This window comes from Anopheles merus, chromosome 2L (assembly GCF_017562075.2).
Source record: "Anopheles merus strain MAF chromosome 2L, AmerM5.1, whole genome shotgun sequence".
NCBI classification, from domain to species: domain Eukaryota; kingdom Metazoa; phylum Arthropoda; class Insecta; order Diptera; family Culicidae; genus Anopheles; species Anopheles merus.
In genome coordinates, this window is record NC_054083.1 from 678,504 (window position 1) to 696,771 (window position 18,268).

At 44.3% G+C, this 18,268-nt stretch overlaps 1 protein-coding gene across 3 annotated transcripts; it reads left to right on the top strand.

Annotated features, from left to right (window-relative positions):
* The first annotated feature begins 1,235 nt into the window (after positions 1-1,235).
* Positions 1,236-5,476, top strand: LOC121592029. 3 transcript variants are annotated; one of them, XM_041913239.1, is made up of 5 exons: positions 1,236-1,628; positions 4,065-4,265; positions 4,317-4,592; positions 4,731-4,833; positions 4,956-5,476. In XM_041913239.1, exons 3-5 carry the CDS (start codon positions 4,584-4,586, stop codon positions 5,354-5,356), a joined length of 513 nt encoding a protein of 170 aa, XP_041769173.1. In that variant the 5' UTR covers positions 1,236-1,628; positions 4,065-4,265; positions 4,317-4,583; the 3' UTR covers positions 5,357-5,476. The 3 variants fall into 3 exon arrangements, with proteins under 3 accessions (XP_041769173.1, XP_041769171.1, XP_041769172.1); XM_041913237.1 differs by having other exon boundaries at positions 4,342-4,592; XM_041913238.1 differs by lacking the exon at positions 1,236-1,628 and having other exon boundaries at positions 3,969-4,265; positions 4,342-4,592.
* The last annotated feature ends 12,792 nt before the right edge of the window (positions 5,477-18,268 follow it).

An 18,268-nucleotide genomic window follows, 5' to 3' on the forward strand; every position in this document is an offset into this window, starting at 1 on the left:
CACAGCCCGTGATTTAAAATGGAAATTTTCCTTCGAGAACTTGAAGCGTTCGCCAAACGCGGAAAACTAACTGTCAGTTTTCTTCGTCGATTCTTCTTCCACCTAGCTGTCAAAGCTGCAGAATTGCGCAAAGTGAAAAATGTTGCAGAACTGTTGCCGCTGTTTTTAGATGGCGGAGCAGCCCTAGTGTACGATCGCTTGAGCGATGAGAAGAAGAAAGATTCAGAGGCAATAAAGGTGGCGCTTAGGAAAGCCTTTGGTCCGGATCCGGCTGAATCTTACGCATCGTTCATTGGCGCACAGTGGGCTGGCGAACCACCCGAACAGTACCACCAAAAGTTATGCCGTTTAATGAAAGACGCAGGCATCAAAGGCGACGAGGTGTTACGTGCACAATACTGCCACGGGTTGCCCTTGTCGGTTAGAAGCGCGCTGCATACGATGACAGAAAATTTGACCAACACCGAGAAGCTTCTAGATGCGACGCGATCTCTTCTCCGCGAGTACGGGAAGCGGCAAGCAGATGAAAGAGTGCGCGTGAACGACAACATGGCGGCAGCAGCTATTGTTAACCGGCGGTATACAGAGCAACAACAAAGAGAAACAATGCAGGTATGCTCCCGATGTGGGGGACAGCATTCGGCAAAAAAGTGTAACACTCCAAAGCAACCACCTCTATGCTGGACGTGTGGGCAGGTAGGGCATTTTCAGCGTAATTGCCCTGCGGGAAACGGACAAGGGAGTTCTACGGCGCCAGCGGATCTCCCACGACATGCTTAGAGGCGCTGCCTATTGTTCGAGTTGCTGTAAACGGTGTACAAGCGCGGGCCCTTATCGACACTAGCTGTGGAAAATCGATCATCTCGCTCCGGTTCTCCACATCTATGGCGTTTGGACTGCTTGCAACGATAGTAACAATTAATGGAGACAGGGTTTCTTGCCAAGGTTATGAACGTGTACTGGTTGAATGTTCTGGAATGTCAGCCCGCATCGAGTGTCTTGTTTTGGACAAGCTGGTCGATGGCGTTGATGTAGTGCTTGGAATGGACGCGATAGAATTGTTCGGTGGCGTAATGATTACGAGCACCGAAATTTTTCTGGGAACCACTACTGCGATTCGGAGACAAAATCGTGCGCTAGCCTCGAAGCCATCGTGTGGTGCAGCATGTGGAGCGGTGCCAACAGCAGTGACAATAGACGATAGAGATTTCGAGGCAAGCTTTGATGGGAAAAAGTGGACTGCACGGTGGAAATGGAAAAAAGACCCTGCGGTGCTGAGAAACACTACCGCTAGTTACGGCAGCGTTGATGATTCTGTAAAGAAAGATCGTTTCGATGAAGAGGTTCAAACATGGATTGAGAATGGTTGGCTGCGACCATGGAAGTCACAGGTATACGGTAGGCTGCCACTCATGGCGGTAGAACAACCGAATAAGAACAAGATTAGACCGGTTCTTTACTATCGTGAGCTTAACAGCTTTGTTCAATCGAACCCTGGATTGGGTACTCCTGCCTGCGATGAAACGATTCGAAGGTGGCGGAGAATGAAGGGACCCTTAAAGTTGGTGGACCTGCGATCTGCCTATCTTCAGGTACGGATCGATCCTAGCCTCTGGGACTTTCAACAGGTATGTTTCAAAAACCGATCTTATTGCTTAACACGCTTGGGTTTTGGGTTGAATAGCGCACCAAAAATCATTGACGATATTATTGTGGATGAAAGTGTGGTCTCAGCAGGCGAAGTTGTCAACCACCTGAAGCGATATGGGCTAGAAGCAAAGCCACCAGTACATTTGCATGGAGGGCGAGTTCTTGGGCTAGAACTTAGCGAGAACGAAAGGCAAGTGTTGTTTCGTCGAGGGAATGACTTGCCGACTTTCCCTGATCACGAGTTGACGAGGAGGGAATTCTTCTCTGTGTGTGGACGCCTGGTGGGACACTACCCAGTGGCTAATTGTGGCGTCCCCAGTGGCGTCGCTTGCAGCTACTCGAAAAGGCATTGTCAGGGGCAGCGATGGGATGATGGTGTTGGAGAAAAGGCAATGATGATCCTACGGGAAATATTAGAAAGAGTGCAACGCGATGATCCGATTAGAGGTTGTTGGATGGTGCCACCAGATGCTGTGGAAGGCATTGTTTGGTGTGACGCTAGCTCTGTAGCATACGGTGTAGTCTTGGAAATAGGTGGCGAGATAGTAGAAGACGCAGCGTGGTTGCGAAAAGAAGCAGATGCTGGCCATATTAACATTGCGGAGCTAGACGCGGTGATGAGAGGAATCAACCTTGCACTGAAATGGGGCTTGAGTAAGCTGAAAGTGATGTGTGATTCGGCTACTGTGGTTAGCTTGCTTCGATCGGGCTGTGATTTGGGCTCTTGGTCCCAAGGTTTCTGGTGCTGCAGAGATGTTGATCAGAAGACGTTTGGGCACAATACGAGAACTCATGAACGAATATGCACTGGAGTTAAACGTGATTTTTGTTCAGTCTGAAAAGAACAAAGCGGATGCCTTGACGCGAGTGAAAAAATCATGACTCACTAAACTGATCACACGTGAGTTACACGTGGCGTGCGCAGCAAACGTGAAGAGGTTGCATGAACAGCATCATTTTGGCGTAGATCGTTCACTCTATCTGGCAAGACTGGTAGATCCAACAGTAAATAGAAATGAAATATCGCAGTGCGTACCCGAATGCATACAGTGTCAATCTATCGACCCAGCACCGACCACACACGAGCAAGGTGATCTCGAAGTAAAAAGAATATGGCAACGATTAGCTGTAGATGTAACCCACTTTGAATCAAGTAAATATCTTACAATAGTAGATTGTGGACCAGTGTAGCATATCTGCTAAACAAAACTTATTGTAAACCACACTATCAATTATAGACTCATTGTAACACACTTCGGAAAGCCAAATCACACTATTGCAACACATTCATTATATTACATCAGCAAATCAATACACACCATAGCAACATACCCAGACCATACCGTCCATAGAACAAACCATCGAGACACATTTATCGAAAACAACGTTTCCAGTAAGGGAAACCTCCTAAAGGTTTCTATGATCGCCTGGACGATCAAGTGCTGAAAAATCCGTTCGATCGATGTATTATTCCACCTCGGCTCATGTCAGTAAAAACTGACCTACCGCGACGTTGTTCGATGTACAGTATGTACCGTATGTCCGCTATATGTGAAGAAAACGAAACAAACTACGTAAACAAACGTGAAAATTCTGCATTGAATTATATCTACCAAGGTTATTAGACTCTATACAGGTTATGACAAAATCCTGTTTTGGCTGATTTCCAATAAAAAATGAATGAAAAAATTTTGACAGACAAATTGGAATGGTTTGTTTACAATTGGACTGGTTTGTTTACAATTCGACTGATTGCAACTGGATTGCAATCGGGCAATAGTACGATGTTTTAGGTTGAATTGTTGAATTATTGTAAATCTAATTTTAATTATGTACTTTCTACTGGACTTGTGTCGAAAGTGGAGAAGGGATTCCGCTGTAAACATTCGTGTGTTATCGTAATAAGACCCAACATGTACGAGTTGAAAAATCGCAGGGCATTAACTTAAGTTTGCTGCAAAATCATGTGTGTATAAGCAACAAGGGAGAGCCGATAAAGAAGCGAATGAAGTAGCCAGATAGTGAGCATATGCTGGACGGAAAATGTATGCAGCGGTTGGACATTAAAAAAATCATATCGAACGACACGTTTCTAACCATAGATTAACATCAAACCAGTCTCTAACAGCACGTGGTAATTTGATTCATATTTTCCCGAGCCGCAATGATGGGTGATTTTTGACAGCTTTACGGTGACATCCCCCGAAATGCTATTTCGCGGGGGAACTCAGTGGTACTCAAGTTGAAGCCATCTTGGGCACTCAATTTCCATCATGGCTGCCGCTAGTTCAAAAAAAACGACAGTTGGTATAAAAAAATGCTCTAGTGCAAAAAACATAGTCGTACCCCCCATCTTTTTGAACACTTTGGTTTCTGTATGTTTGAGGTGTGCTTTATCTCTTTCACACAAGTAGGCACACATAGGCCCCACCGTGACGTCATCGTCATATTCACTCCATCAAGCATGACCGTGTCTATATGTGCCGACTGTTAGCCGCATTTCAATGCTGTGAATAGAAGAAAGCTTATTTAGGAAAATCTTTTATCAAGAGGCATACTTACGAAAACTTCACTCCATATCGGCTTTGTGGCTGTCCAGAACCTTATACACCCAGGTAAGTTGATGAGGTGCTTTGAATCATGTTTGAATCTAATATGAATCAAAGGTTATTGAAACAATTATCTTTTTAGGAAAATGCAAAACATGGATCATGATCACGGATATGCATCATTTGCATTGCAACCGAGTACCGAAATGATGGAACTACGTCCTATCTAATGGTTTTTTTCTGCTCTGACGTCAGTTTCATTGGTCGTGCCCGCTACTCTTATTATTCTTGCTTCGACATTGTTGGCTGTCTCATCGTCACCACCACCTATATTTGTTTCGTCAGATATGTTGACCGTTCCATCGTCACCGCCACCCATCCGTGATGTTTGCGGTACATTTCTTTTGGGTGGATCTATGTCCGGTTCGTCAGCCAAGCCGGGACAGCGATCCTCTTCCGGACCGTCATTGTTGACCGTCCCATCGTCACCATCACCCATCACTAATGTTTCCGGTTCGTTTCTGTTCAAAGGATCAATGCCCAGTTCGTCTGCCAAGCCGGGATCAGCGATCCTCTTCCGGAACGTCATTGTTGACCGCTTTATCGCCATCACCACCCATCTGTGATATTTCCGGTAAGTTTCTGTTGGGTGGATCTATGCCCGGTTCGTCAATCATACCGGGACAGCGATCCTCTGCCGGACCGTCATTGTTGACCGTCCCATCACTAATGTTTCCGGTTCGTTTCTGTTCAAAGGATCTTTGCCCAGTTCGTCAGCCAAGCCGGGACAGCAATCCTCTGCCGGAACGTCATTGTTGACCGCTTCATCGTCACCATCAACCATCCCTGATGTTTCCGGTACGTTCCTTTTCGATGGATATTTGCCCGGTTCGTCAGCTATGCCGGGACAGCGATTCTCTTCCGGTTCGTCAGCTATGCCGGGACAGCGATTCTCTTCCGGATCGTCATCCTCAACCAGTCTGCCGTCTTTACCTGATACTTTTTCATCATCCGGTGTACATGAGTGTGTTATAACTCGAAAACAAGTGGACAATCTTATTAAGCAATCGAAGCAGACTACGGCTCGAAATTATGTTTTACGCAATGGATACTATAGCAGGGACAACATCACGCAATGCAGCCATTACTGCCATTGATACAGAAAAGGCATTAGAAGCATTTAATGCTAACTTAGAAGCTAACACGTATGTGACTGAGATGCTCAGCTCACTTTTGAATACAATAGGTTATATAAAATATGTTAAAAGAAGACCAAATAATAGATCTATTGATTACTAAAGATGTTTTTCTAAATGTTGGTCAGGGATTAGTAATCCAAAAATCGCATTTTTTTTATCTTGAAAACTTTACGTAAAGTTGCATAATTTAAGCATCTAAGATAATTATTAGTCCAACGTAAGTTTGAAATCATGGGTTCAAGTCCCGAATAGACCGCGTCCCCATACGTACAGTATCGGACAGAAAGATAGGACCCTTGTTTTTTCAACGCAGCATGCACCCGTTGGGCCAGGTTTATGTGTGGTTTGTATGTGTTTGTGTGTGCATGTGTGGGTGTGTGTGTGTGTGTGTGTGTGTGTGTGTGTGTGCATGTGTGTGTATGTATGTTTGAATGTGTATTGGTGTGTGTGTCTGTTTCACAATTATGTCGTTTCGGATAGATTTGTTAGTAGTTTTTTTGTGTTTTGGGTTAGGTTTTTGTTGTAATTAGCAGGACCACCGCCCTCGCGAGCAGTGATCCCTATTCAAAAATGCAATAAGCTCAGTTCTTGATCTTATTGCCGTCGCCCACGATGACATTTATCATGCGTTGACGCATCGACATCACCAGTTTCTGGATCGTTTTAGGTGGAATCTTTCTCCACACCTCTTGCATGTGATCGAAGAGTTGATCCAGATCTTCCGGTATTTTTTTACCCAGCCTCTTCTTGAATATTGCCCAGAGGTTCTCAATGGGATTGAGATTCGGGCTAAGGGCAGGCCACTTCATTGTTTTGACATTGTTGTCAGCAAGCCAAGTTTGGACAGTCCCGGAAGTATGCTTAGAATCGTTGTCTTGCATAAACATCCAAGACCGAGGAAGGTTTTTCCTAGCATGTGATAGCAAATGAGTATCGAGAATGTCTCGATACCCAAACCGATTTAAATTACCATGGATTCGAACCAACGGACCCATCCCATAGTAGGAGAAGCATCCCCACACCATGAGACTACCACCGCCATGCTTGAAAGTTTTGAAGCAGTACTTCGGATCAAGAGCACAATTAACAGGGCGCCGAACCAACCTGCGTCCGTCCGACCCCTGTTGATTGAATTTCGACTCGTCTGACCACAAAACCCTGCGCCAATCCTCCTCATCGAAGAACATGTGCTCAATTGCAAATAACACCCGTGCGTTTTTATGCGCAGGTGTTAAATTGGGCACTTTGCGTGGCACTCGCGCGAGTAGCCCGGCACAGGCCAATCTTTGCTGAACTGTTCTCGGCGTCACCGCCAATTTCAGTCTGCCTCGGATCTCTGGTGCTGAGCTAAACGGATATTTCTTCGATATGTTCACGATCTTACGGTCTTCCTCCGCCGTGGTCTTCCGAGGACGTCCGGGTGACTTGCGCGTTTCGGTTGTCCGAAGCGCGTTTGCCACAAAGGTGCGCGATCGTTCCATCACGAACTCGATCGTTCTGCGCTTAATGCCAGCAGCCGCCATTCGCTTAATGATATGGCGCTGATAATCGGTACAATGTTTACCGCGACCCATTGTAATAAAAATTGCTTGCTTAGACCGTCAAGAACACACTGGTTAAAAACTTGGACACGACTGATGCCGTGAACTGCTTGCGTTCTGCTTTTATACGCGATGCATCACATCGTTGTCGAGCAGCAAACAAGCGTATGGATACAAACTATCAATGAGTAAGCGAGTGAGCATCTACCCATTCAAAACCGAACAGAATACTGCCGCGCTCATGAAACAAAACGCCCATTCAAAAGAACACCTGCGCGCTTGCTCAATGCACACACAAATTTTCCCATGCGCACACAACGTTCAACGCAGAGATGCACGCAGGCCTTTCAATGGCGTGCACTGGCGAAACACCTGTGAGGGAATGCCGAGTTCATTGCTATTGTGCGCGTTTCCATTTCGCACCGCTGTCGCAATCACATTCATGAAACAGCACACCTGCGTTCTCGTCCGAAGAACATTCGCTGCTATCGATGCAAACTTTAGCTTTTATCCAAGTGTGACTGCACGCTGTTTCACATGATAACACACATAATCAGAATGTTTTCATCGCAATATGAAACCAAGTCCAGCTACGTTTCTTCAGACAAAAACCCGCGCACTCACACACACACACACACACACACACACACACACACACACACACACACACACACACACACACCACACACACACACCACACACACACACACACACCACACACACACACACACACACACACACACACACACACACACACACACACACACACACACACACACACACACACACCACACACACACACACACACACACACACACACACACACACACACACACACACCACACACACACACACACACACACACCACACACACACACACACACACACACACACACACACACACACACACACACACACACCACACACAACACACACACACACACACACACACACACACACACACACACACACACACACCACACACACACACACACACACACACACACACACACACACACACACACACACACACCACACACACACACACACCACACACACACACACCACACACACACACCACACACACACACACACCACACACACACACACACACACCACACACCACACACACAACACACACACACACACACACACACACACACACACACACACACACACACCACACACACACACACACACACACACACACACACCACACACACACACACACACACACACACACACACACACACACACACACACACACACACACACACACACACACACACACACACCACACACACACACACACACACCACACACACACACACACACACACACACACACACACACACACACACACACACACACACACACACCACACACACACACACAACACACACACACACACACACACACACCACACACACACACACACACACACACACACCACACACACACACCACACACACACACACACACACACACACACACCACACACACACACACACACCACACACACACACACACACACACACACACACACACACACACACACACACACACACACACACACACACACACACACACACACACACACACATAAACCTGTCCAAACGGGTGCATGCTGCGTTGAAACACTAGGGTCCTATCATTCTGTCCGATACTGTAGGACTGACTATCCTGCTATGGTAACAATAAGTCACTGAAAGCCAACCTCACTTCACTTGTGAGTACAGGCTGGCCTTGACCGACAGCGGTTGTTGTGCCAAAGAAGAAGAGAAGAAGTTTGAAATAATTGTTACGGAAATAAAACAATATTAAAAAAAAATAACTATGGAATCAAGTTCAAGAATCAAGTTCAACATTTATTTATGTACGACATCTATTAACATAAAAAGTTCCTCCATTCGTATTAGTTCATAATTGTGAAGCAATGTATCTGCATGCTTCAATTACATTCTTGCTAGTATCACGAGGAGGTTGGGATAGGAGTTAAAGATACGTATGAAGTATCTTAGCATTTGCTAGCCAACTGATAACGAAAAGTAATATAAACAAAAAAATTAATATTGAAATAAAGCTACTCTCTGTCTATTTCTATTGCACTCTCTTACTAGCTAGCTCCTCTTTAAATGTGTGCGTTAAAGGTCCTAAATAAAAATAGACTTCTCCATCTAATGATATTGCTTAAAACTTACATTACATTACATGTACTGACTGTTTTGTGTCTAACTAATGCCTTTTTATGTATATTTGCTAAGCTAGTGCTTATTTCTGTCTATTTGCTAAGCTATTTAGATGTCAAAATGCAAGTGCGATCGTAAGATCTTTCTGGTTCTGATGGAAGCTCGGTCACGTTGGTACCACGCATGCACTGGTGTCTCGTTCCCTACGCCGTGTTGTCTGCGGGCTGCAGTACGGTGTCATCCGATGCTCCGCAGTGTAAGCTGGATTCGTCTAGTCGGTATGTGCAGGTGCATAGATGATAAATGATGTTAGATGTATCCGGTTAACCTGGGTAAGGTACAAGAAATAAATTAAATGTAATAAAAGTTTATATACAAGACAGTCTTTTTAGGCCGTCCACAAGGACAGAGGAGGCGTGGAGGCGTCCTCCATTAAGGCTGGGATAACGGACTGGCAGAAGAAGGCTCGAGACCGTGAGCGGTTTCGGACACTTCCTGACACTCCTGCCTCCGTGTTCAATTTGGCGTAACGTCCTACATGGTCATGCCTGCCCATACAGGCCGAGACTTATTCACTCCCTCGCAATCGGATAGTCAGTCCTACGCGGGGACGGTCCAAATTAAGCTTAAACCCACGACGGGTATGTTATTAAGTCTTTCAAGTTGACGACCGTCCCTGTGGGCCCTGACTCCCCTCCCCCCGCGCCCCAATCCCATTGGAAAGAAGCGATTAATAGAAATGTTAAAATATAATATTGTTGCGTCTGGTCCTAAGAGAGCAGATTGGTTGGAGGATTGGACCGTTAAACGTGTGCACACAAAAACTGCACATTGGAGCACAATTCATTACCCTCATTGCTATATTAAAATCTATAGCACCAAATATACTCACCATGAACTTGCTAGTTTGAATCATTCTCTACTTCTCATTCTTCATTTTCCAAACGTGTACATATCGCTTTTCCGGATTTGTATTTCTGTCTCGCCTGTGATCGTTAGACCTTATTTACGACGTAAATATCCTAAAAATAAACAAATACAACAAAATATTTGCTGCAAAATCACAAAACGTACTTGCAACGTAAAGAAAATTAATATTATCGGTTAAATAGACAAGGGGTTTCAATGTATTGTGATAAAAAAAACCGGTTTGTTTAACGCTTTTCTATTTTGTTTACTTTTTCTCACGTCACATACGAATTTGGCAACCATTATTCAGCAGGCCCTAGACGCTGCATACATGTATGTGGCTACAAATGATAGCTACAAATTTCCATCGTTCTCGATCTGTCAGATGCGCCGATGTATGCGGGTTACGAGCGGCGACAAGAGACGTATCTTCCACCTGCTATGTTTACATTACTGTTTCAAGTGCTGAAGAGAGGGATGATCATCGAATTCAATTTTTAAATTTGAGTGAAATAAAATTCAAAATTACGTGCTTATTTAAGCTACTGATAAAATAAATACAAATTATTAACAATATTTTTATGTAATGTTTTATTTGAGGGCAATAATAATATTGAGAATAAAATGAGGCTTAAATAAACGTATACGAAAACAAAAATGTTGGATACATTATGTGGGGATGTGTTGGTATTGTGTTTGGAGATTCCTTGGAAGTTTTCAGGCGGACATTTTCGATTAGCAGTCAACCACGCCAGCACATAACAATGGAAGGAGCTAAAACCGCCCAAAAATCGAATAAAAATGTAAGTTACACCTTTTCTCATAGAATGACACACTAGATTATTGGTTGTTTTATTATTTTAGCCTATTCAAGATGAGGAAAAAGTCATTGAATTGATCAATTTGGTGAAAACTTATCCGTGCATCTGGTTAGATACTGATCGCCAGTATAAAAATAATGAAATAAGGCATCAAGCCTGGCAACAGATAGCATCCGTGCTGGAGGAGGATCCACAGTGCGTTCATGCCAAATGGAGGAATTTAATGAATTCCTACCGGCGGATAAAAAAGGAGATCGCTTTGAGTCAGACAACAGGTTCCGGTGAGTAAATTTTGCTATTTTATTACTTCATATTTGTTAAGATCGTTTCTTTTGTATAAATATTCAGGTTCCAGCGAGCTATTGAAGGAGGTTTGGTATGCCTACGAGCATATGTCGTTTCTACATGAAACGACAGCTCCACGTCGTACAATCAATACTGTAAGTAGACAGTGTTTACGTATCGTATTGTGGAGGAATAAATTAATATAGCGTTTCTGTTCTCATGCCAGGCAACTCTTGAAGGAACTTCTCGGGAACCTGTTGTTATCTCGACCGCTCCTGCAACCGCCGCTTCATGCAGTTCAACTGCCTCAACAACAGCCACGACAACTGCCACAACATCCTCCACTGGCTCCTCTAGTGGCATGCTAGAGGGTCGCACAGCATCCAAAGGACGCAAAATAAAAGTTTAGTGAAACGACTCGATCAAGTCAGATTAGCGAATGCTTGACAGCCATTCAAAGCATTGCTAATACTGCTACTGCTGCTGCACCTTGCACAAAAGCCAGGGCTCTGGGCAACTTTGTAGAGGCACAAGTTGCCACCTTCGAAGACAAACATCCAGAGCTCTGTGCTAAACTGATCAGGTCCATAACGACGGTCATGAATGATCAAATTGATCAATTTTATGCGGACATGATCATGCATATCTGTAGGTTTAAAATTTAAGTGTTAATATAGTTTAAGTGTTTGTTGGAATTTAAGAATTTTATAAATAAGTGAATTATGTATTGTTATGTATTATGTATTGTTAAGATAGTTTAAGTGTTTTAGGAATTAATGAATTTTATGAATTACTGAATTGAGCATTGTAATTATTTTCCATGAACTGTGAAAATCCGAAATTTCTGTTTTTACTGTCCAGGAGTAACGGTCCAAAAAAGCCGTATTGCTTAAGATAATTCCTGTTTATAAAAAAACTTATTCGTATCGTTCATAGTAATAATGACATTTATTTTGTATGTATGCCTTAAATTTAATGTTTGCATCGGTTTAGCATAACGATAGGAACTTTATTAGTTTCAGTTATTCTTCGTTGGTTTTTCAGATTGTATGCACACATTGAGTTAATTGCCATGTAAAGAATTCTACTATTCTTTAAAAAATAATATTAGTATATAGTTCACCACAGTTAGCTTTTAACTTGCGAGGTTTGTTCAAATAAACGGTGCCTTTATTTATAAAGAATGCTACAAATCACAAATAAATGTTTTTTATTTCGACGAAAGGAAAATATAAAACGTGTTAGAAAAAATAGGAAGCATTCATAAAGATTTCGCAATGCACACAAAAATCAAATACAAATTTGCTTTCGCTTAATACCATAATTCTAATTAGTACGTGGTGGTTTATATGCTTCCGAAAATTACATAACTCTACGAGGTTGCGGTAAATCAAATGGTAATGGATCATTAAACTTTAAATGTCTTGCTAAGTGTAATCGCATGTTTTGCAACACTCTAGACGGCCTCAACGGAACGTGTCGAAGAGGTAACATTGTAGTAGTGTCAACGTTAGACTCTTGAGAGGAAGATGATCTAGATGCCGTATTCCTTGTGGGTGCAAGAAGAGTTGTATTATAATTCCAAAGCAAGTGCCGACGTCTAAAGTTGTGTAGATGAATTGTTGCCAGAACGATTTTTTCAGCTACTTGTGGTTCTAATTCCATTGGTTTCGCTAAAACTCGCCAGACCTTTACATCAATGCCAAAACCGTTTTCTACCGTTCGACGAGCTCGCGAATTTCTGTTGTTAAAGTGGCGTTCTATTGAGTTTGCGGTGTGCATTCCAGCAAAAGGCCGGAGACAAAAAAAATAGGGAACCTCGATCTCGTAAGGAACTTGTAAAATTTAAGGAACGGGTATATTTAGCTCCCGGCGCTCCAGTTTCTGGTATATAGCACTGTTTGCTAACACTCCACCATCAGAAATTTGACCCTGGCAACCGACGTCAGCAAATATAAAATTTTAATTAGAATCCACTATGCCTAGTAAAACAATGCTGAAAGTGCTCTTATAGTTGAAAAACTGGCTTCCGCTATTAGCTGGTTGTTTTAAGGTGACATGTTTTCCATCAATGGCACCAATTACATGAGAAAAATTCCATTGTTCCTCGAATCCTTTTGAAATCTTCAACCATTCTGTAGCAGTAGACGGCAATTGTAAAAAAAAAGTTATTTGAAAAAAATATTATTAAACAACGTTTTGTTCTTCTTCTTCTATTTGGCGTAACGTCCTACGCGGACATGCCGGCCTATATACAGGCTTTCGGGACTTAATTCATTACCACGTAGTCGGATAATCAATCCTAGCTTCGGGGGGACGGTCCGTTCTAGGTTTGAACCCATGGCGGATATGTTATTGAGTCCTTCGAGTTGACGACTGTACCAGGACCGCCCCGTTTTGTTATAATCATTACAATAACTCATACTGTTGTGGGCAGCCGTGCCGACCCCTGGACTTGCCGTGGCAGTTGCGCTGCCACCGGTCAACGTCCAGGAGGACGCCAGTGTACACGCACACTATCGCACACACTAAGCAGCGCAAGGCTTAGTGTGTGCTGAGCGCCGCACGATCAGAGTGTGTACGAAGGCCAATCGAGCTGGAGCTCTCGGCAGGGGCGCTCGGTGCGGCTGGTGCGCGGCCACCGCACTTGCGGTTTTAAAGTGTTAATTGTTTGTTCATTGTGTCTTTTATTTATTATTGTTCGTTTATAAGTGTTTTAATAAAAGTAAAAGTGCAGAACATAACACATAACAATAACATAAGGGCAGCCGATCACACACTCTCGGCGACAAGGAAGGTCGTCGGGCTGCAGCCCCAGCAACGCCAGCAGCACCATAGGCGAGGCAGCTTTCCGCCTTGCTGCTGGAACATCGAATGGGGGTCATTCCACCCATGCTGCAGCCCCCAGTTTCATCGGGCGAGGACGCATTCCGCCCAGCTGCAGCAGCAGCACAACAACGATCCATCGGCGACGAGCAATACCGCCCCGGCTCGAGCTCAGCGCATCATCGGCGAGGCAGCAATTTCGACGCGGCTCGAGTCCTGCCTCTAACCACGGCGACGTACCATTCCGGCTCGGCAGCACAACAGGATCGGCAACGCACAAGTTGCATCGGCTGCAACACAGCAGCACACATCGGCGCGAACGCTTTCGCCCTGGCTGTAGTTGAGCAGGCGTCGCCAATTGCGCCTCGGCTACAGCCACAGTGTCCAGAGGAGACGAAGTAGCATGCCGTCCCGGCTGCAGTCGAACGGGCGTCGCCAATTGCGCCCCGACTGCAGCCACAGCATAAAAGAAGGGCGATGAGCCATGCCGCCCTGGCTGCAGCCCCGTTCCAACGGGATACACATTTCTCCCCCGGCTGCAGCCTACGCATCGTAGGAGGGCGAGGAACAATGCCGCCCGAGTATTTTCATCTTTGCCGCCGTCATCGAAGATAAATCGCTGCTGCCCTGGGGCAAGCATAATCACGGCATCATCATCATCGCCATCATCATCGCGGCACCATCATCATCGTCATCATCATCGCGGCATCATCATCATCGTCATCATCATCGCGGCACCATCATCATCGTCACCATCATCGCGGCATCATCATCATCGTCATCATCATCGCGGCATCATCATCATCGTCATCATCATCGCCGTCACACTATCGCCGCCGTCCCAGGGAGCGGCACAGCAGAATCATCAGCATCATCATCACCGCTGCGTTATCGCCATCGCGGAGAGGGCCGAGAGCAGCAGCAAGCGCTGCTCAGCGCGACAACATCGTGGTCCCCAAATCTCAGCAGCATCAGCCGGAAGGGTGTCACCACGCCAGTATTCCCTTAGTGGAATACCCCTGCGTCGGTTCGAGCCCTTCGGTACTAAAAGGGGGAGATGTTGTGGGCAGCCGTGCCGACCCCTGGACTTGCCGTGGCAGTTGCGCTGCCACCGGTCAACGTCCAGGAGGACGACAGTGTACACGCACACTGTCGCACACACTACCCAACGGTCAAAAGCCGAAGATTTTATATTGACCTTTCACTTTTTCTATCTGTCTCTCGCTCTAATTTGAGCGATTTTCCCCTGATGAGTGTCCCCGAGCCTCCTCGTGTGGTTGTTGTTGTTGGAGATGGAACCCGAAACCCCTTCGTGCGCTCTCCAAATCAGACGAAGAGCAAAACCGAGTTTTTTTTGCTTGGCTGAAGCGAACGAGAGAAACAGCGATGATGAAAAAAGTGTGCTATGAAAAAATCTCATCCTAACGAGCACGCGCCAACGTTTTAGCCATGAGAGTGTATGTGTGAGGTAGGCATATTTTGGATTGTAGTGGTGCTACGTTTCTGCTGTCAAACTTTTTGTCATTCTGTGTGGTTTACCAAGTGCCAAGTGCAAGTGTTCGTCAAGTGTGTTAGAAAAGTGAGTTAGAAAAGTGCAAAAATGTCGCAAAACTGCAGCCAAAATGGGCATTTTTATGCAAAGTGTCGTAAGCTCATGGACGAGATTTAGCTCTCGTACCAGGAGGCTCTGCAAGAGGCAAACGATGGGTTTGTCCCGCTGCCAAACATGGGTAAGTAAAAAAGTGAGTGGTTATTTGTCAGTGCATACCATGTTATATTATTTAATATTATATAAAATGTGCAGTATAATTCAGTGTAAAATAATTCTGTGTAAAAGCGGTCGGACCGGTCTAGTGGTACATTCGTCAACTTATACAACTTCACAACATGCCCGTCATGGGTTCAAGTCTCGAATAGACCGTGCCCCCATACGTAGGACTGACTATCCCGCTACGGTAGCAAAAAAAAAGTCTCTGAAAGCCAATGCCACTTCACTAGTGGATACAGCCAGGCCTTGATCGGCAGCGGTTGTAGTGTCAAAAGAAGAAGAATTCGGTGCATTGATTTAAGGGCACCAAAATAAAAATTTCTATGTGCGAATCGGTGCAAGAAAAAAAAACATATTATCATACCCGGGATATATGTGCGTGTGTCAAAAAGCCGCGGCGTGAAAAACGGAATGAGACAAAAAATGTGCGAATCAATTGCATTATATTTTGTATTTATAATCGTCCTACAATTTCCGTCAATTCGGTGTTCAGTGTGGTAAATGTGTTAAGTGTTCAGTGAATGTGTAAAAATGTGTTTCAAAAGGGCGGTCCTGTGGTACAGTCGTCAATTCGCTCGACTTAACAACATGCCCGTCATGGGTTCAAGCCACGTATGGACCGTCCTTCCGTAGCCGGACTGACTATCCGGCTGCGTGGTACTAATTATATATCAAAAACTTAAATAGTCCATCATGACCGCGCAGGTCGCGGACGTCAAGTAAAATATGAAGAAGTGTTTCAAAACAAAACAAAAATTAGTTTTGAAAAAACATTATTCATTTAATGTTGCCGCTAGTCGTCAAGAGCACGACCTATGAACATGCCCGTCATGGGTTTAAGGACCGCATGAGCCGAGCATCCTATAAGCAGGGCAGGGCTAATTGTGTTGGACAAAAAAAAATAAATAAAAAAAGGCTTAGATAAGTGGCTAAGAGCAGTAGCGCAGGGTAAGAAAAGTGGTTCAGACTGGCAAAACGGATAAGGTTTCCACAGGTTCACCATGGCAAATGCCACTAGACCGGACGTGAATCGATTCTTGACTATCCGTACGAAACCAGAACTGACTATCCTGCTTCTCATACCATAAATTCTAAAAAGCCTTTAACATATAATTGCGGTTGACAACCATCCAAGTGTAAATTAAAAACCGTGCGATCATGATCAAATACATTATTTGTTGCACTGGTCAATCGGGCAAAAATTGGTCCGTTCCTATTATTGCAGGTAGCCATTGTAGTGTGGCGACGGGAAAACACCGAATCAACAATTCAAATGTCGGATCGGAAAGCAGAAAACAAATATTCGATAATACAGCGTTCATCATATAAACTATATTCGTACTATAATTCGAATAAATAAATTTTTAAAAAATATGTACACACAGCAAGTGATTTGTTTCCTTATTAACCAAATCCGAATTTAACAAGTTCGAAAGAAACGTTGTAATTGTTTTACATGTCTTTTATTTAATTATACTGTTGATTATAAATTATCTTCCCAATAAAGACTTTTCGGATGACGAAACGGTTCCGGAAGTGCCGCAAGGCCAAGCTACGACATCAAGCACTGCCGGAACAAGTGCTGAAAACGTCGCGGATGATGCTGATGATTTCGACCACGGGGAACATTATCCGAACGGGGAGGACAGCGACGATTTTTATCACGGCGCTTCCGATGAGAATGACTCTTATGAGATCTTTGACCATCTAAGTTTGTTGGATTGTCTTAGATTCTTTGCAATTAAGAGTCAGCTCCCCCGTTCGGTGGTCAATATGCTACTGGCGATCCTACGGAAGAAGGTAGATGCCACTCTTCCAAAAGATAGCCGGACTTTGGTGCGAACACCTCCCCGTGCTGCTGACAGCATTTATAAAATCGGGGGAGGTGACTTTTGGTACGGAGGATTATCGCCAGTCCTGACCAAGTATTTTCAGTAAGTATGTTATGTTTTGAGTTATGTTTCAATTGCTACAAAAAATCCTTTATATTATTATTTATAGAAACATCGAACCCCGAGACGATCCTTTCAAGTTAGACGTATCGGTCGACGGGCTACCGCTACATAAGGGTGGGCCGACCCAGGTTTGGCCTATTCTGGTGAAAGCGGTAGACTTGCCTAAGCTTCCACTCATGTTGGTGGCCGCATATAGTGGCCATACAAAGCCGTCAAGTGTGGAAGAATTTTTGCGGCCGCTAGTGAATGATTTTAATATCATTCAGCGAGGAGGCTTGACCATCGGCGATAAAACGTTGCAGTTTCGGGTACGCAATTTTATCGCTGATACACCGGCTCGAGCGTTCATATTAGGTAACGAAATAAATAACATTATCGTAAATAATTTAGCTAAATACAATATATATTTTATTTTTAGCAACGACGAACCACAACGGATACGACAGTTGTTTAAAGTGCACTTGCCATGGCGAGTGGTGTGAAGAGGGAAAAAAAATTATTTTTGATTCCGTCGATGCTCCCCTTCGTACGGACGAAGGGTTTCGTGGTAGAGTCATATTGAACCATCATCAGGAG

Bases quoted from the DNA above. Each gene is read 5' to 3' on its own strand.
- LOC121592029 (XM_041913239.1), top strand. The intron at 4,834-4,955 runs GTAAGTTTCTGT...TTCTGTTCAAAG, and splicing joins ACCCATCTGTGATATTTCCG to GATCTTTGCCCAGTTCGTCA.